This window comes from Jaculus jaculus, chromosome 11, assembly GCF_020740685.1.
Source record: "Jaculus jaculus isolate mJacJac1 chromosome 11, mJacJac1.mat.Y.cur, whole genome shotgun sequence".
In the NCBI taxonomy this organism is placed as follows: Eukaryota; Metazoa; Chordata; class Mammalia; order Rodentia; family Dipodidae; genus Jaculus; species Jaculus jaculus.
Window position 1 is genome coordinate 5783149 of NC_059112.1, and position 20179 is coordinate 5803327.

At 43.5% G+C, this 20179-nt stretch overlaps 2 protein-coding genes across 3 annotated transcripts in view; one reads left to right on the forward strand and one right to left on the reverse strand.

Moving 5' to 3' along the window:
* Stap1 (signal transducing adaptor family member 1) overlaps positions 1–4346 on the reverse strand; it is a 28523-nt gene extending 24177 nt beyond the window's left edge. Inside the window, exon 1 of the mRNA XM_045130452.1 lies at positions 4067–4346. Within this exon, the coding sequence (XP_044986387.1) occupies positions 4067–4186 (120 nt within the window). The 5' untranslated portion in view covers positions 4187–4346. The remainder of the gene's footprint in view (positions 1–4066) is intronic.
* Positions 4347–13124: 8778 nt separating this feature from the next.
* Positions 13125–20179, forward strand: part of Cenpc (centromere protein C) — a 47935-nt gene continuing 40880 nt past the window's right edge. The window contains exons 1-4 of one of the 2 annotated variants that reach the window (XM_045130450.1): positions 13125–13176; positions 15309–15355; positions 16806–16876; positions 18371–18459. In XM_045130450.1, the coding sequence (XP_044986385.1) occupies positions 13153–13176; positions 15309–15355; positions 16806–16876; positions 18371–18459 (231 nt within the window). In that variant the 5' untranslated portion in view covers positions 13125–13152. Of the gene's footprint in view, positions 13177–13556; positions 13576–15308; positions 15356–16805; positions 16877–18370; positions 18460–20179 lie in introns of those variants that run through there. The other variant, XM_045130451.1, reaches the window with a different exon arrangement.

A 20179-nucleotide genomic window follows, 5' to 3' on the forward strand; every position in this document is an offset into this window, starting at 1 on the left:
GGACTTTACTATGTAGTTTCAGGGTATCCTTGAATTCATGGTGATCCTCCTACCTCTGCCTCTTGAGTGCTGGGATTACAGGCATGCGCCACCACACCAGGCTGATTTTAATTTTAATGCCTGCAATGGATGAAGTATGCCCCTTCAGTGGTCAGAGCAAAACACTAGGTTCTGGTGCCAAAGAAACCATTTTTAGTTGATCTGGAGTGTCTTATTGATACCAGAGCTTGCTGGGTTTTGTTGTTGTTTGTTTTTGTTTTTTAATGTGAACTCAGGCAATTCCCTGGTCTTTTCTCCCTTTTGGGAAGACTGGGTTTGCAGGTGTGTGTTGCCACAGCAGCTGTTTACTTGGGATCTGGACATTCAAACTCAGGTGGTTCCAGGCCTGACCAGGACCTTCTGCAGGCACAGGGTGTGCCCTGAAGCCTCGTCCTCTCTGCAGCCCCTTGGCAGTCCGTACTTAGTGAAATCTCTCTCAAGTTTATTTTAGTATGTTTGTCTGGTTTCCTCTGAAGAACACAGGTAAGTTTGGGTGGCAGGATGGTCCGTTCAGCCCCTTTCTGTCCTCTCTCAGCCTCCTTTACCAGATGGAGTGCTTTGCTCGGCTGCTTGCTGGGCTGGGCGACAAAGGGCGTCCAAGAAGTGTGGGTTTGGACCTCTCAAACCACGTCAGTGACTTCAGGTTGCTCAAGGCTTAAACCTAGGTTAAAGGATTAGCAGTTTGAACCTCACACCAAAGCCCCACGCTGATGGACTTTATCAGTGATACTAGTAAGTGATGGATTCTCTTTTCTGTGATTCCTGAGTCTGGTGGTTTCAAACACGAAAGAAGTGGAAATCATCAAGATATAAATTTGGAGAAGAGAGAAGGATGACTGCTCGTGGAATTGCTTTTCATAGCGACTCATATATCCTAGACATAGTGGTGCTCACTGCACAGGCTTATGAATATACTTACAACTACTGAGCAGTGCCAGCGGTGGTGGCTCATTGCCTGCCTTTAATCCCAGCACTTGCCGTGATTTCAAGGCCACACTGAGAGTACATGCTGAACTCCAGTCAGCCTGAGCTGCAGTGAAACCCTACCTCGAAAAGGCAAAAAAAAAAAAAAAAAAAAAAAAAATTAAATAAAGATAAAAGCCTGTTGAACAGCAATGCGTGTTATCACAGTGTCTCACGTGTGAGAGTTCACTGTTGAGAGACCAAGGATAGACGTAGAGAATGCGGTCCATTGCTCTGTCTTTGTGGATTTGCTGGACCTTCGATGGGGTAATGATGCACGTAAAGGACATGGGGCCCAGAACATGGCAAGCATTCAATAAATGCTGAACAACAGCAGCAAAACTGAGTGTTATTTCACCATTCACATCATTGATAGATACTTTGCATCTTTCACTATCCTCATAAAAATTTCTCATGTATGATCTTTTGGTGTGTGTTATCAATATATGCATATGCATGTTTGTACATGTGTAGGGTGCACATATTGTTGCAGGTACACGTGTGTGTGTGTGTGTGTGTGTGTGTGTGTGTGTAGTCCAGAGAACAAGCTCAGTGTGTTTCCTAGCTATCCCATCCACTTCTTTTTGAGACAGGGTCTTTCATTGGCCAGGAGCACACCAGCTGGGTCAGACTAGCTAGTCAGTGAGCTCCAGGAACCCACCTGTCTCTGTCTCCACAGCGATCAACACGAAGCTTTGTATTCTATAAGGGTACTGGGCCTCACACCCAGGTCTTCATGCATCCAAGGCAAGCACTTTACCAACTGAGCCATCTCCTCAGACCCTGTTTAATAATTTTTAGTGTGTATCCGGAAAACAGCAGTGGAAGCTAAAGCTATCTCAAAATAGATATATTTCAATGTGTCTCTATATGAGGAAGAAATATAGTGAACTTCATCATAATGAAACCCATTCTCACTCATATGTAAAATAACCATTAAATATTTTCTTAAATAACGAGATTGCTTTTTTCAAGGTAGGATCTCATTCTAGCCCAGGCTGACCTGGAATTCACTATGTAGTCTCAGGGTGGCCTTGAACTCACAATGATCCTCAAACCTCTGCCTTCAGTGTGCTGGGAGTAAAGGTGTGTGCCACTATACCCTGCCCTTTTTTTTTTTTTTTTGAGATAGGATCTTGCTGTAGCCCAGGCTGACCTGGAATTAACTATGTAGTCTCAGGCTGATCTTGAACTTACAGCTATCCTCCTACCTCTGCCTCCCAAGTGCTGGGACTAAAGGCATGAACCACCATGCAGAAGGGACAGAGGGAGAGAGAGAAAGAGAATGTGGGAACATCAGGGCCTCCAGATGCTGCAAATGAACTCCGGACATGTGCGCCACCTTGCGCGTCTGGCATTATGTGGAGGCTGGCGAATCGAACTTGGGTTGTAAGGCTGTGCAGGAAAGTGCCTTAACTGGTGAGCCATCTCTATAGCCCAATAAAGATATTTATAGAAAAGGGGGCTGGAGGGATGGCTTAGTGGTTAAGGCATCCGCCTGCAAAGCCAAGGACCCAGGTTCGATTCTCCAGGACCTACGTTAGCCAGATGCCAAAGGGGGCGCATGCGTCTGGAGTTCATTTCCAGTGGCTGGAGTTCCCCAGTGTGCCCATCCTTTCTCTCTCCTTCCTTCTCTATCAAATAAATATAACATATGTAAATTTATATAAATATAAAATATTTTAAAAAGAGATTTATAGAAAAGGCTACAGTGAGAAATTTGACTTAAGAAATTGTTAATAACTATAGGCATAATGATCAGGCATGTGTTTTGTAAGTCTTACATGACTGAACAGTTTTAAACAATGTTGAAAAATACTTGAACTCTCGCAGGTTTGGCCTATAACAAATGAACAAAAACAACCCAGTGTATTTTGAAAGTTTGTTTTGCTTAGCAAACTACTTAAAACTATATTTTCATCTATTTGAGAGACAGCAGAGAAAGGGTGAGAGAGGCAGAGAAAAGATGAGTGCTCCCAGCCACAGCAAACACAACTCCAGACACTTGCGCCCCTTATGCATCTGGCTTGATGTGGGCACTGGGGAATCAAACCCAGGCCGTCAGGCTCTGCAGGCGAACACCGAGCACTGAGCCATCTCCCAGCCGTACCGCGCCGCGCGGTAAGAGGCTGCCGCAGTCCTCTCTGGCGAGGCCTCCATTGAAAGAGGTAGCTTAGGCTCGGGTGGGGCTGAGGGAGCCTGTGGAAGGAGGGGGATGCAGGTACTCTGCTTGGGAGCTTAGCCCTCCGCTCTAAAGCTTTACCCGTGTGTGCCTTCTAAGATGGAGCCTAACCCTGGTATTTTTGGAGAAAAGCAAAGCAAGATAAAACTTTAGAATGTTTCTTCTGCTGTTTCTGAATACACTTGATTTTTTTTTTTTAGCTTCAGTCAATGCTAAAATTTTATTCAATTTTACCAAAATTAGTGATTTCTTCTTTAATAATGCCTTTTCGTGGTTATTTCTGATTTTTTTAAAAAGTTGACCACATTTACAATTTTAAAGGCAATAATTCTGGCTAACCATAGATTTAAAATTTTACATTTAAAAGTATGTAATGCTTTTTCACTTTACAGCAAATGTATATTCCTTTAAACTTAGTGTACTTACCACTCACGATAGCACCCTAAGTCTGTTTCCAAGTTACTATTTTGAACAATTTTTTCAGATCATATAACTGAACACGATGCTAAACAGTATGAACTTTATCATGTGCATCTATGTTTTAGCCACATTAGACTTAAGTTATATAAAATTGGAATCAGCTGTGCGTGGTGGCACACACCTTTAATCCCAGTACTTGGGAGACAGAAGCAGGAGGACAGCTGTGAGGTCAAGGACACCCTGAAAACATGTAGTGAATTCCAGGTCAGCCTGGGCTAGAGTGAGACCCTGCCTTAAAAAAACAAAAAATAAAGAAGTTAGAATCATTTTTCCAATTTCAAGGAAAAGAAAAGGGATGTAACCCAAACAGAAACAAGGAAGCTTTGCCACATCACATCACCATGAGGTAACTTGTATGCTAGGAACAAACTCCCAAGTTCACTGTTACAGTTTCAGACTTACCTGGTCGTCAGAGCGCTTGACTAACAAAAATCCTTCAAAGTACAATGGTAGAGCAGTAATCTTTGATCTCTCCTGGAAGATCCTGCGAGGGGCTGGCTTGGGGGGCTTTTTAGCCATCATCCCCTCTTTCGTGTTTGGCTTGGTTGCAGCTCTATCCAGTCTCAAACAAAATGAACTCTCCGTTGCTCCGTGGTATGAGAGGAAAGGCAAGTAACTGTTCAAAGAGGAAGTCCCCACTTGCTTTTTAACCACCAACAGGACACACACACACACACACACACACACACACACACACACTCACACTCACACTCATACATACATACAAGTGCTTTTTTACTTTTTATCAGGTAGAAAGATCAGGCACAGAACAACTTGGAAAGGACAGCTCTGTGTAAACTTAAAATAAACAGAGGATTAGCATCGCTTGAGGATGAAAGAAACAGGTGTCTGTCGACACTGTGGGCTTCAGGGGAGACATCAAGGACATACTCGGCTTTTCCAGCATTCTTTTGTTTGTTGATGTCCATCTGAAGTTCTAAAAGACATGACCTGAATAAACTGTCCTTCATTAATTACATCATAGTATATTTTTGTTAGCACTGATTCTGTTGATTAAACATGCTAAGGGCCAAACTTTGTTGAAATTTAAAAATAAAATAACCTAGCTTTCTTTATCCCATGCCCAGTTTTATGGTTCACTAGCTTTGGGAACATGAATTTCTCACTCGTTTATTCATAAATGTTTTCAGTAAGTACATTATCGGTGGGTATTTGGCAAAATAAAATAAACATCCAGCAAAGAAATCTGCAAAAGAAAGAAAAAAATTTTGAGACAGGATCCTGCTCTAGCCCAGACTGACCTGGAATTCGCTATGTAGTCTCAGGCTGGCCTCTTGACCTCTGCCTCCCAGTGACTGGGGTTAGAGGCATGCACCAACACAGCCAGCAAAGTGTGTAAATTAAAAAATTTTTCAAAGGTTTGTTTTGCTCTTTTATGCATTCTGTATGTGGTCCACAGACAGATATTGTGATCTGTGGATATTGTTAGATTCAATGAATATTGTGGCCAAACTATAGTCATGATTTGCTTGTGGAAAACAGTCATTGAGATACTGCGTTTGGCCCAGTACAATACAGGGGATGACGGGAAGAGGAAAGGTAAGCAGGACTTGTGTTTTGTTCTGTAAGATTCCTGAGAGTCCCGCCGTTGTCTGCTTTACTACCAGCATTCTAGAACTATTCAAAATTTAAGACAATCATGCCAGGCATGGTGGCACACACCTTTAATCCCAGCACTTGGGAGGCAGAGGTAAGAGGGTCGCTGTTGTAAGTTTGAGGCCACCCTGAGAATACATAGTGAATTCCACCAGCTCAGCCTGGGCTAGAGTGAAACCCTACCTTGAAACAAACAACAAACAAACAAACAAAGCTCCCAAAACAAAAACCACAACAATAAAAACAATCTGGGTTTGGTTAGATCATTCTGTTCTCAGAAATCAAAACACCGCCAAATCTTCAGTCTACCTCTCCTTTCCTGATGGAGAAGACATATGTCTCCCTAGGGACGTGGATCCCCTGAAACTACAACTGCGGTTGGTTGTGGGGCCAAATTGTCTATTGGTAGGGTTGGAACAATGCAGACTAGTTGCCAACAAACAACAGGGGTGCATTCTCAGAATGAGGACACTTTGAAACAGACATTGGATTTAAAGGTTGAGAATTGCTGGCTTGCCTTTATATTACGTCTAGATCCACTTTTTGAAACTCAAAGCTTCAAACGATAGAATACAATTCCCACTGTATTTTCTAAAAACAAAATAATAACTACATTTCAGTTTTGGTAAACTAAGAAAATGAATTGAGAGAGGGTGGTGGGAGGGGCTTATGAACATAGTATATTGTCTATATTTATGAAAGTTTTCAGCAAAAAGTCTTTTTTATTTTGAGGCAAGCCCAACAAACTGGCCTTTTTTTTTTTTTTTATGAGAGAGAGTTGGCACACTAGGGCCTCCAGCTACTGTAACTGAACTCCAAACACGGCACCACTTTGTATGCATGTGCAACCTTGTGCATGCTGGCCTTGTGCGCCTGGCTTATGTGGGAACTGGGGAATGGAACCTGGGTCCTTAAGCTTTGCAAGCAAGTGCCTTAACTGCTTAACCATCTCTCCAGCCCTAAAAAGTGTGTGTGTTTTAAAAAAAATGAGTTTAATGACATGGGAAAATTCCTGACTTGAGTGACCTGACCCACCTTTTGTATGAGTTTGGAAAGCCTCCATGGCAGGGTTTGCAATATGAAAAAGTAGTCACTCATTTTATGGGCATAGAGTTTAACAGGAAAGAGAAAAGATTGTCTCCAAAAAATATAAAGACAAGAATATTTTTGTTAAATTAGCATCTGGTTAATTTCATCTTTCTTGCCTTTGCAAAATAAATAAATAAATAAGCAAAATCATTAAAACCAGTTCATCAGACACTATGTGTTGCTTTGGTCTGCTGATTTTTTTTTAAATTCTTTATTTGAGAAAGAGAAAGAAAGTCGGAGAGAGAGAGAAGGAGAATGGATGTGCAACAGCCTCCAGACACTGCAAACTGAACCCCAGATGCATGCGCCCCTGTGCATCTGGTTTATGTGTGTCCTGGGCAATCAAGCTGGGGTCGTCAGGCTTTGCAGGCAAATGCCAACCACTAAGCCATCTCCCCAGCCCTGGTCTGCTGCTTTTTAAGTACAGTTAATCCTTAGTATGCCAAGGACCAAACTGTGTCTTCCCTCCCTCAAAAGACTCAACAGGAAAGCAAAACAGAAGACATCAAACTGGAAGTAATTGGGAAAGGAAGATTATCTGGAAAGGGTGGAGGGAGGACAAAAGAAAATAAGGGGGGGTTATGATCATAATACATTATGCATGCATGAAATTTGTCAATAAAATTATGCCATAAAAAACTAACAGGGGTGCTGGGTGTGGTGGTGCACACCTTTAATCCCAGCTCTTGGGAGGCAGAGGTAGGAGGATTACCATGAGTTTGAGGCCATTCTGAGACTACATAGTTAATTCCAGGTCAGCCTGGACCAGAGTGAGACCCTACCTCAAAAAAACAAAAAAGCAAAAAAAAAAAAAAGATAGCTTAGCAGTTAAGGCACTTGCCTGGAAAGCCTAAGGACTCAGGCTCCATTCCCTAGTACCTACATAAAGCGAGATGCATAAGGTGAAACATCTGTCTGAAGTTTGTGTGCAGCAGCTAGAGGCCCTGGTGTGCCTATTCTTCCTGCCCCTCCCTCCCTCCTTCCCTCCCTCCCGCCCTCTCTCTCCCTCCCTCTCTCTCTCTCTCTCTGCCTCTTTTTATCACTCTCAAATAAACAAATAAAATTAGATAAATTAACAGGGGACCTGGAGACTGGGCTCAGTGGTTAAGGCCTTACTTGCCTGCAAAGCTTAACGACCTTGGTTTGTTTTTCTTTCTCTCAAATAAATAAATTAATTTAATTTAAAAACCGTGGCTGGAGAGATATTTCAGCAGTTACGGTGTTTGCCTGCAGAACCTAATGACCTGAGTTCGATTCCCTACTACCTACCTAATGTCAGACACACAAAGTGGTGCACGCATGCATTTGCAGTGGCTAGAAGTCCTGGCATGCCCATTCTCTCTTTCTTCTCTCTTTCTCTCTCTCTCCCTCCCTCTCTTTTTCTGTTTGCAAATAAATGAACGAAACATTAAAAAAAATGCAAAAATCTGGTTTGAACATTATTAGCCAATTAGTCCCTTTGGCAGTTCCAGCGTCTTTGCTCCCCAGCACCACCACCATGGACATCCTCTTACAGATATTTCAAAGTCTCCTTGTCACCAGGGTTTTTTCTCTCACTCATTTGACATTCAACCTAATCCAAACATTCCCCCTTCCTTAAAACTCTTAACGGATTTCATGGTTCTGCGATTCCCTCTTTCATTTTCTGAAGAACTCTACTGTTCACGGACCACCACCAGCGTGTTCTACCAAGGTCCGCGGGAGAAGGCCTTTGCAGAGTCGGGTGTCTTCCGCTGCAGTGACTCTCCTTATTCCTACACGTGTCGGTGCCCTCTGCCTTTCTCGTCTCCTCACGCCTCTTCCCTCACCACACTTTGTGCTCGTAGACCCATCTTTCTCCTTGCTTATGTGGGGCTATCTTTCTCATCCTCTAAGACCCACGTCTGCGACTCTCGCCTCTTCATTCCTACTGCGCTTTGCACACATCTCTATTATGATATTTGTCCTCTGTATACTGTTTATTGAGCATATTCTGTAGGTACTGAGTCAAAAGTAAGTTTGTGTTAAATTGGGTTTGATCGGGAGAAGACTGCAATGTGCTTTATTTAATGAAGAATTCCCTGCCCAAACATGATTCTAATTTGCCATGGTGACAGTTCCATGGGTTGACATGTGATTCTTTTCTTGCCATGTAGAACAAACTAGGAAAGGGCCAGAGCCTCACCACCACAGTCACCAGTGATATTTCTTTTTTTTTTTAATTTTATTGTTTTATTAAATTTTTTTGTTCATTTTTATTTATTTGAGGGTGACAGAGAGAGAAAGAGGCAGATAGAGAGAGTGAGATTGAGCGCGGCAGGGCCTCCAGCCTCTGCAAACGAACTCCAGATACGTGCGCCCCCTTGCGCATCTGGCTAACGTGGGTCCTGGGGAATCGAGCCTTGAACCAGGGTCCTTAGGCTTCAAAGGCAAGTGCCTAACCACTAAGCCATCTCTCCAGCCCCACCAGTGATATTTCTGCCACAGGAAATGGTCACGCAGCAAACACATTCAACAGCTTTGAATGAAGTGTCAGAGTAAGTCATGTAGAACCAGCATGTCAGTGTTCTTTTGAGTCATTCACTCTTTTTTTTTTTTTTGATTTTTGCGGTAGGGTCTCACTCTAGCTGACCTGGCTGACCTAGAATTCACTATGGAGTCTCAGGGTGGCCTTGAACTCATGGTGATCCTCCTACCTCTGCTTCCCGAGTGCTGGGATTAAAGGTGTGTGCCACCACGCCCAGCTTCTTTTGAGTCATTCAAAGTGATGAGTACATATTTTCACCACAGTTCTGGATGTCCGGATGTCCGCATGGCTTTACTGTTTATTAGCCTTGATTCAGTCAGCAAGTCTGAAAAGGAGCTTCCAGTTCTTACCTGCTACTCCCTTTTTTTTTAGTTTTTCAAGGTAAAGTCTCACTCTAGCTCAAGCTGACCTGGAATTCACTCTGTAGTCTCAGGGTGGCCTTGAACTCACAGTGGTCCTACCTCTGCCTCCTGAGTGCTGGGATTAAAGGCGTGCACCACTGTGCCCTGCTCACCTGGTACTTTCTTGTTCCTGACCCTCAACTGACTTACATTTATCAATGGTGTATGTCATATGTATTGTAATGCATTGTAATAGATTACAGATATGTGGAATGAATATAATTATGTTTACACATCAAAACAGCTTTAATTTTAACCACAACTGGACTATTTATGGCCTACCAATGACTGATGATTCAAACATAGTTTTTAATACAAGTGAATTTTTTTTTTTTTTTTCCGAGGTAGGGTCTCACTCTAGCCCAGGCTGACCTGGAATTCACCATGGAGTCTCAGGCTGGCTTCGAACTCACAGCAATCCTACTACCTCTGCCTCCCGAGTGCTAGGATTAAAGGCGTGCGCCACCACGCCCGGCCTACAAGTGAATTTTTGTTATACTGGCAGGGTAGGACAGTGTTTTCAATAGACAAAATGCAAATTTTCCCTATGTCAACCACTCATCATTCCTGTGCCACATCTCTGCAATTTAGCTTCTATTTCTTCAACCTTAAAAAAAAAAATCTGCCTGGCAGTGGTGGAGTACACCTTTAATCCCAGCACTCGGGAGGCAGAGGTAGGAGGATTGCCGGATTTGAGGCCACCCTGAGACTCCATAGTGAATTCCAGGTCAGCCTGGGCTAGAGTGAGACCCTACCTCGAAAAACAAAAACAAACAAACAAACAAAAACCCCCAAAATGAACGTTTTAGGTACTGCCTGAAAGATAAGGTTTGACATTTTATTCTTTATGAGTTTTGCTTAAATTGACAAGTATATTTAATTTAAAAATATGCTAACATTATCAAGTACATGACATTTCACCAATATGTTCAACTCTGTAAAAACATGGCAAGCCACTGAAAACAACTCTTTTGATAATTAAAAAATATTATGTATTTGCCAGCAGAGAGAGAGAGAGAGAGAGAGATACAGAGACAGAGACAGAGACAGAGACAGAGACAGAGGGACAGAGAGAATTCATGAGCCAGGCCTCTTGCTACTGCAAACTGACTGCAGACATACATGCACCACTGTGGTAGTTTGAATGGCCGGCCCCCAATAGATTCAGGGTTTTTGTTTGTTTGTTTTTTGAGGGGTAGGTCTAGCTCAGGCTGACCTGGAATTCACTATGTATTCTTAGGGTGTCCTTGAACTCATGGCGATACTCCTATCTCTGCCTCCCTAGTGCTGGGATTAAAGGCGTGAGCCACCACGCCCGGCTTTAGAATCATTAATTTCATTAATGCTTCTTGTGCATCTGGCTTACATGGGTACTGGGAGATTGAACCTGGGTCTTAGGCCTTGCAGACAAGTGGCTTAACCACTAAGTAACCACTCCAGCCTTATTAAAGCTTCCTGGATTTCCAGTTACCTGGTTGGAAGAGGTGTCACTGTGGGCAGATTTTAGAGTCCAGTCCTGAGGTGCGTTTGGGGCGGATCTGATGTCCAGCGTAAGGAATGCAGAGTGCTGGAGTCCTGCCTGGAGTTCTGCAGTGTGCTTGCTTACGCAGGTGGTGGTGGTGGCATTTCTCTGTGTTCTGACCTGTGAGAGGGACCAGCTTCTTCTGCCATTATCGAACTTCCCCAGAGACCTGGGAGCTTTAATACATCCCTTCCTCCCATACTTGTGGCTGGTTTGGAAGTCCAGCAATGTAAAGCTGTCTACAACAACCACTTTTTGTGCATCTGGCTGTATGTGGGTACTGGGGAACTGAACCTGGGCCATCAGGCTTTGCAAGCAAGCGCCTTTAAATGCTGAGCCATCTCAATACTTTAATTCTCAATGCTGCTAATGTTTTAAGTTATTGTCTTCATTTCTCTATCAAGTTATAACAGCAAGAGAGTTGTTTGCATTTTGACAATCTCTGAAGGCAAGTAAACAAAACCCAAATTCTTCACATTATTAAGAAAGATAGGTTTTCACACTTTTGACATACATGGTCATTTTTATAGTCCCATACTACCTTCAAAGCAAAGACTGCTTGAGATGTAAATGGCATGCTCTACATTCTTCATCAGCCTAAAATTAAAATGCAGAACTTTGTTGTTTTGCTGTATAGAATCTGAAAATATTTTTTTCTGAAAATATTTTTGATGACAAACTTCCTTTTCATACAAGTAAAGTACAATATAACAAAGACATAGTGAATGTTGGTTGTATGTGCACTTAGTTTAGGAGAAACAATATGTCCCTAATTGGAAAATAACTGCATCTTAGAAGGAAGTGATTGACATAATTGTAAATGTAAAAAGCATTTCATTTAATGTACACACGCACACACACACATATATACATACATGTATATGTAAATTTATAATTACTTGCAGTTAAGGAATCACTGTAGGCCTTAATGATGCACTGCATAGTAAAACTGTGTTTTGAGAGTCTGCTACCACCTATCTGCACTCTTTATAGACACACTTTACTAACTTGGCAATTGTGGGCTAGAACATGAGTTCCTTTTTAGAACACTTTGTTCTGAAAAGGCCATTTCAAGTGAATTTACTTAACAGCAGTACCAATATTTGGAAGTAAGGGGTAAGAAAAACATTATACTCAAAAATAAAATCCCAAAGCATAAAAAGCATTTTTTTCCACCTCAGCAAAATTTGTTGTAATTGCAACTGTGCTGTAATTTTTAGAGTAAATTCAGTTTGGGTGCGTAACTCTTTGGAAAAAATATGTGAAAGTACCTAGGTGGTATTTTCACGTTTGATTTTTATAGGATACAGTGACCTTAATTAAATGAGCCTCATTCCTCCATCTCTGAGGTGCTGGAATGGCGGGCTTGAGTTGAGTTCTTTTCTAAAGGTTTTTGCCCTGGCACCCATGATCCTCTGCAAATGGCCTGAATTTGCCTCTGGAATAAGAGGCTCACCTGAGGACGTCCTGGAGCATGAATTTTGTAGCATCTTCCACACAGGTGGACTCTAGATCACTCAGAAGAGGTGTAAAACACTCCTCAGAGCAGCCTTCTTTTTTAAAGTATTTAATTAACTAATTTGGACAGAGAGAGACAGAAAGAGGAAGACAGGAGCTGGGCATGGGAGCACCAAGGGCCTCCTGCCACTGTAAACAAGCTCCAGACACACACAGCACTTTGCGCATCTGGCTCTTGGGTGGATACTGGGGACTCGAACTTGGGGCGCCAGGATTTGTGGGCAAGGGCCTTGAACCCGTGAGCCTACCCTCGCCCCGACATCATTCTTAACGGAAGCTGACGCAGGCCATTTTCTCGGCCACGCTCCGTGCAACTGCAGTGTCACACACGGGAGTCTATTTGCAGAGGTCATGGGCAGCCCGGCGACGGGGCTGCGTCACCTGACGGTCCACCACGGCCGCACCTTCAAGGCCCGCTCGGACTCCGTGGAGGAGGGCCGGGCGTTCCACAGCGGCCCACGAACCGACGGGGCTGTGACTGGCAGCAAGGGAGGGCGGGGCGCCGCTGGGGGGCGTGGCAACGCGGGGGCGTGGCGACGCAGGGGGCGTGGCCGGCGCGCGCGCGGGACCGCCCAATAACAACGAGTCGCGTTCTATTGGGTGGCGCCGCCCGCTGTGCGCACGCGCGGCGCGTTTGAACGGCGTCGCGCGCCGCCGCGCGTTCTGCTGAGGGCCGAGCGGACGTGCGGGGCGGTGCGGGCCGACGCTCCCTCCCGGAGTGGCTCGGCGGTGATGTAGGGCGGCGGCGGCGGCGGGGCTGTGTGCGCGCTCGCCCTCCGCGAGCCTCGGCAGGCGGGCCGCCGGGGTCAGCGGCTCCGTGCGGCGCGGCGGCAACATGGCGGCGGCGGCGTCGGGTCTGGTGAGCGCGGGCGGGGCGGGGCGGGGCGGGGCGGGGCGGGGCGGCCCGTCCGTTCTCCGGGGCCTGGCGGGCGCCTCCGGGTCGTCCTGCAGCCTGCCGACGCCGAGCCGGGCTGCGGGCGCCCGCGCCCTTCGGGGCGGGCCGTGCCAGGAAGGCGCCGGCGGGGAAGCCCGGGCTCGGGCTCAGACCTCCGCGTCCCTCGCCGCCGGCGCGCGCGCGCGTTCCCTCCGTCCCTCTCTGCCTCCCTCCCTCCCTCTCTCACACAGAGTAAATAATAATAGAACTTTTAGAAAGCTGCATGCCTGATGAGGACTGGACTTGTTTTTGTTGTAAATTTTTAATGTTTATTTGAGAGAGAGAGAATGGCCATAGCAGGGCAGCTACCGCAAAGAACTCCAGGTGCGTGCGCCACTTCTGTGCATCTGGCTTACGTGGATCCTGGGGAATAGAACCGATGTCCTTCGGCTTTGCACGCAAGCGCCTTAATCGCTGAACCACCTCTCCAGCCCACCCCCTTTTAAAAGTATTTTTGTTTGTTTGTTTTTAAGCTGCGACAGACAGACAAATTGGCACGCAAGGGTCTCCAGGCACTGCGGATGAACTCCAGATGCATGCGCCAGCTTTGTGCATCTGGCTTTACAGGAGTACAGGGGGATCGAACTAGGTCGCTAGGTTTTGCAGGCAGGCTCCTTAGGCATCTAGCCGCCTCTCCAGCCAGGTTTTTGTTTCTTGACACCCGTGATTTTTCTTACTTCGAAACTTGCTATGATTACAACATATTCCAAAGACCAAATCATTTATCCTAAGCCTGTATTTTCTCTCCCTCTCGAAGTAGGGTCTCGCTCTAGTTCCAGACTGATCTGGAATGAATGTTTAGAGTGTCCTAGACTCACAGCAGTCCTCCTACCTCTTCCTACTGAGTGCTAGAATTAAAGATGTGTGCCACTGGGCCTGATTATTTTTTTCTTTTTTTGTTTTGGTTTTACAAGGTAGGGTCTCGTTCTGGTCCAGGCTGACCTGGAATTAACTATGTAGTTTCAGGGTAGTCTCGAACTCAGGGCGATCCTCCTACCTCTGCCTCCCTAGTGCTGGGATTAAAGGCGTGCGCCACCATGCCTGGCTGGATTATTTTTTCTTTCAAGAAATCTTTAGTGTCATTGATCTTTTGTTGTGTTTGTTTGCACACATGTATGAAAAGTGTGTACTGTGTACCAACATGTCATGTATACACACGCACACATAACACATTATATATATATATATATAGATGCATGACATATAGTCAGAAGCAACAAAGGCTTTACAACAACCAGACCACCGGCAGTTAGAGACTGACATTTCTGCTGTGTTGCATAGTATTACTTTCTTTGAGGAACGTAATCTCACAGTGAGTAGGAGAAGCTCAAATTGAAAATCAACTGATGAATAAATTGAAGTTTGAAGTATATCTTTTATTTTCCCAAGTTTTTGTTTTTGTTTGTCCTGTTTTGGAGACAAATTTTCATGTAGCCAAGGCTTGCCTCAAATTCACTTTTCTTTTTTGGCTTTTTGAGGTAGGGCTTCACTCAGGTCCAGGCTGACCTGGAATTCACTGTGTAGTCTCAGGGTGGCCTCAAACTCACAGCGGTCCTCCTACCTCTGCCTCCCAAGTGCTGGGATTAAAAGCGTGTGCCACCACGCCTGGCCTTCAAATTAACTTTTTAGCTTAGGATGCCCTTGAACTCCTGGTACTCTTCCTTCTGCCTTCCCCAGGATGATAGCATTACAGATGTGCAAAGAACTCTATGAACCGAGCCATATCTCTGGTCTCTGAAATAGCTTTTTTGATTTAAATGTGGTATATAATAACTAGAAGGAATGTAAATCGACTGAAGACAAGTTTCTTAATAAAATATAAGGCTATTTTGTGGGCGCAAAGGGGGTTGCTGCCCCTGTGGGTGAGAAGCTGCAGGTACAGAGCAGTATATAAGAGCGAACATGAGTGGGGTTGAGAGTGCCCCAGCTTAGGATGTCAGGATGTGGAGTGAGGGGAGGATGGTGTCCATGAAGGTAAGGGGCAGCTACTGTGGTCAAAGGAATGTTGCATTTGAGTCTATTTAAAACAAAGATAACCAATTGTTACTGGCTTTTAGGATCATCTGAAAAATGACTACAGAGCAAGATTCTGCCGTCCTTCCAGGTATGTATTGTGTCTAAACTGTGTGTATGGGAATACATGTACCATGACACACGTGTGGATATACCTAGAGACAGGGTCTCATTTCTGCTACTGCATGAGCATCAGTCTAGCTGGCCTACAAGCTTCCAACTCTTGCCTCCACCTTCTACCGCCATGTGCAGCACTTTCTCTGGTTTATTTGCATGGGTGTTGGGAAATTGAAGTTGGGCTGGTAGGCTTGTAAAGAAGAGATGAATCACCTCGCCAGACCCCTCCCTCTCACACTTAAACATTCTCATAGCAATCCTGAGTGCTGGGATTAAAGGCTGCACTATTGTACCCTGCAGTTTTATCTTTACTTTAAGAAGCAGATTTTTAAAAAATTAATTAATTTGAGAGAGAGAGACAGAGAGTGAGTATGAACACACCAGGGCCTCCTACTATTTTGCAAGTGAACTCCAAATGCATGTGCCACTTTGTGTAGCTGGCTTTATATGGGCACTGGGACATCAAACCCCGGCTGTTACCCCCTTTTTTTAAAGATATAAAGGAAAATTGATTCTTTTTTTTAAAAATGATATTGGCATATACTTTTATTGTTTATTTATTTATTTATTTATTTGAGAGCGACAGAGAAAGAGGCAGATAGACAGAGAGAGAGAATGAGCGTGCCAGGGCCTCCAGCCTCTGCAAACGAACTCCAGATGCCTGCGCCCCCTTGTGCATCTGGCTAACGTGGGTCCGGGGGAATCGAGCTTCGAACCGGGGTCCTTAGGCTTCACAGGCAAGCACTTAACCGCTAAGCTATCTCTCCAGCCCTGATTCATTCTTTTAAAGTTTTTTTATTTATGAGAGAGAGAGAGAGAGAAAATAAATGAATGAATGAATGGGCGCACCAGGGCCCCTAGCCACTGTTAATCAACTCCAGATGCATACTGTACCACATGCATCTGGCTTACATAGGACCTGGAGAATCGAGCCAGGGTCCTTAGGCTTTGCAGGTAGCACCTTAACCGCTAAGCTGTCTCCAGCCCTGATTCTTTTTTTTTTTTTCAATATATTTTATTTATTTATTTGAGAGAAACAGAAAGAAAGAGAATGAACATTCCAGGGCCTCCAGCCACTGCAGACAAACTCCAAATGCCTGTGCCCCCTTGTGCATCTGGCTTACATGGGTCCTGGAGAGTTGAACCAGGATCCTTTGGCTTTGCAGGCCAACACCTTTACCGCTAAGTCATCTCTCCAGCCTTAAAAAGCTTTAGACACAAATGTTCAAGCCTGGAGCATGTTTATGTAGATAACAACATACTTAATTCTGTAGGATGAATTTACTTGTCAAAACTCTTAGATTGTCATGTCCTTGTTTTTTGCTTGAGTAGTATAAGTATTGGAATTTTCAAATGGATGGAAAAAAATTAAGTACCTTATAAAAATTATATAACATATTTACTCTTTTTTTTTTTTTAATTAGGGCACCTGACATTCATAGGAAAAAAGGCCAGAACATGCTGGAGGTCTTACAAGATTGTTTTGAAGAAAAAAGTAAGGTTTCATTTCTAGATAATCTGGATGGTTTGAGTGGATGAAAATAAAATTTATATTTAATTAATGTCAAATGTTCTACCATTTAAATATATGTAAAATTTTGTTGATAGTTTTGTGTACATATGCATAATCTTTCTTGTACCTTTTGAACAGTAAGGATAATACTTAGATTTAAAGATAAGGATAAACTTACCTTTAGTTCACAGTAGATTTCTGTCATCTCTGTCTGTACACACATATTTTACATAAGAGAGTATACTTTACATGCAGATTGAGCAGTACTCATGTGAAAATCCAGAACCTGAAGTGCTCCAAAATCTAAAAGTTTTAGTGTAAATATGTCACACCATGGAAGTCATTTTCATGCACAAAATTAGGCATATTATATAAAATTACCTTCAATTTTATGTGTTTAAGATACTTGTGAAATGTAAGTGAATTTTGTGTTTAGACCTGACTTCAAAATACCTCCTAATGGATATATATGCACATAGTCCAAAAGTTGGGGGGTGAACCCCATGAAATCCAAAGTATTTCCAGATCCTAGCATTTCAGATGAAGAGAGGCTATAATGGGAATGTATGTATAATCCTTGGGATCATATGAGTTGGAAGTGATCTTTGTAAATTTACAGCTATCTCTAAGGAAGTGGTGAATTATGGTAAAAACCTTACCTAAGTGCTGATCTGCATGAATATGCCAATGAAAAAAGTAAGGTGAGTGGATGCTGTTGTTTAATTGTTTCCCCCAAAAGCACGTGTTGGAAGTTCAATCCATAATGCAACAGTGTTCAGAGAGGCCGTGGAAAGATGATTAGACAATCAAGGTTCTGCCCTCGTAACGGGTTTATGCCAGTTACGGTCATGAGGCTATGATCTGACTGCCTTTTCATTTCCTGGCACTTGTGCACTTGCCTTTTCCCTCTGCTGCACTTGTATGAGCAAAAAGCTTGTGCTGGCCACTAAATTTCTGAAGTCTCTGGTCCTTGTAAGTCCCTCACTCTCCTATGTTCTTTATTCCTTTTTTTTGTGTGTGGGTCGGGTGAGTGGGGGGGGGGTCGTTGCTTTTCAAGATAGGGTTTCACTCTAGCCCAGGCTGACTTGACCTGGAACTCACTCTGGATTCCCAGGCTGCCCTCAAACTCACAGCAGTTCTCCTGCCTCTGCCTCCCAAATTCTCTAGTGCCAAGGGCCTTGTGGTCATTAGGCTACATCCCTGGCCCAGTGTCAGGTATTCTGGGATAGCAGCACAAAATGCACTAAGCCAGTGGTAGCATATGTTGGTTTACAGGCTGGAAGAAGAGCTGATGTCTCCCCAGGAATCTTGCTTGCTTTTCTGTTTCTGATGCCTTTGAACTTTGAGTTCATGCCTCTACTGTAGGATAATTGAGCCTATAGAGTCAACAGACACTTCTTCACAGAGCAAAGAAAGCCGTTTTTAATTGTAGCCACTACATATACGTTATTTTATTTTAAAATTCTATGCTTCTAGGTCTCATCACTGATCTTACCACAAATTCTACAGCATCATTGGTTTGTTCAACACCCAAAGTTAAAGACTGTATTCAGTCACCAAGCAAAGTAAGTTGGGAAGTAGAATGTAAGCTTAATATTTAAATGCATGAGACTAAACAGTGTACATTATTACATTTAATGTACATATCTTATTTTGAAATAGAATCCTCATGAACTTTGAAGGTATTCTAAAAATTTTGGTTTGGTATTTCATGTGTTTGAAATTGGGAATTAGAACTACCAAATTTTTTATTTTTCTAGGTAGGGTCTCATTCTAGTCCAGGCTGTCCTGGAATTCACTATGTAGTCTCAGGAAGGCCTTGCGCTTCTACCTCTGCCTCCCGAATGTTGGGATTAAAGGCATGTGCCTGGCCAGATCTACCAAATTTTACATATACTTTGTTCTAAAATAATACTCAGGTTTTGGGGAAAATGTGTAGGTATTAAAGTTTGTGATGAGGTTGACAAGTTGGTTATTTTCTGAAGACTGAAGGCCCTGTATTGCTTTTTAGGGAAAACAGTTTTTGGTTGGTTATGTACCTTAATAGATTTATTTTATTAAGTAAATTGGTAAATTTTCTTTTTTTTAATTAAAAAAATTGTTAGTTGGTTTATTTATTTACTTTAGAGAAGGATTGAGAGAGAGGGAGAGAATGGGTGTGCCTGGGCCTCCTGCTACTGCAGATGAACTTGAGGCACATGCACCACTTTGTGAATCTGGCTTATGTGGGTACTGAAGAATAAAATCTGGGCCATCAGACTTTGTAACAAGCATCTACTACTGAGCCATCTCCCCAGACCCTGAAACAGTAAATTTTCAATTAGAGTATTTTTGACACTTTTTTATTGACAGGTTCCATGGAGACAATAAACTATGATAATTCCCTCCCCTCCCGCACCTTCCCCTTCACACATCCACAGTCCATCATATCCCCTCCTTGTCTCCATTATTCTCTCATCAATGAGCATATTTTTTATTTCAAAAAAAATTTTTGTTGTTTATTTTTATTTATTTGAGAGCGACAGAGAGGGAAAGAGGCAGAAAGAATGGGCATGCGAGGGCCTCCAGCCACTGCAGACGGACTCCACATGCATGTGCCACCTTGTGCATCTGGATTATGTGGGTCCTGGGGAATCAAGCCTCGAACTGGGGTCCCTAGGCTATACAGGCAAGCACTTAACCACTAAGCCATCTCTCCAGCCCAGTGAGAATATTTTTAATGCTTTGTTTGAACTCAGTACCTTGTATATGAATAATAAGCACATAGTGTTTCATTGAGTTATACCTAGAACTATTAGGATTTTGTTTGTTTGGTTTTTGATTTTGTTTTTGATTTTGTTTCTTTGAGGTAGGGTCTCACTCTAGCTCAGGCTGGCCTGAAATTCATCATGTAGTCTCAGGGTGGCCTTGAACTCACAGTGATCTTCCTGCCTCTGCCTTCTGAGTGCTGGGATTAAAGGCGTGCGCCACCACGCCCAGCTGAAGAAGTCCATTATTATTTATTTATTTATTCATTTATTTTGGTTTGTTGAGGTAGGGTCTTGCTCTAGTCCTGGCTGACTTGGAATTCACTTTGTAAGTCTCACGGTGGCCTTATACTCAATGGTGATTCTCCTATTACTGCCTCTGGAGTGCTGGGATTAAAGGTGCCAGCATGCTCAGCTAGAATTTTTTTTTAAAATTACTTATTTATTTATTTGAGAGCGACAGACACAGAGAGAAAGACAGATAGAGGGAGAGAGAGAGAATGGGCGCGCCAGGGCTTCCAGCCTCTGCAAACGAACT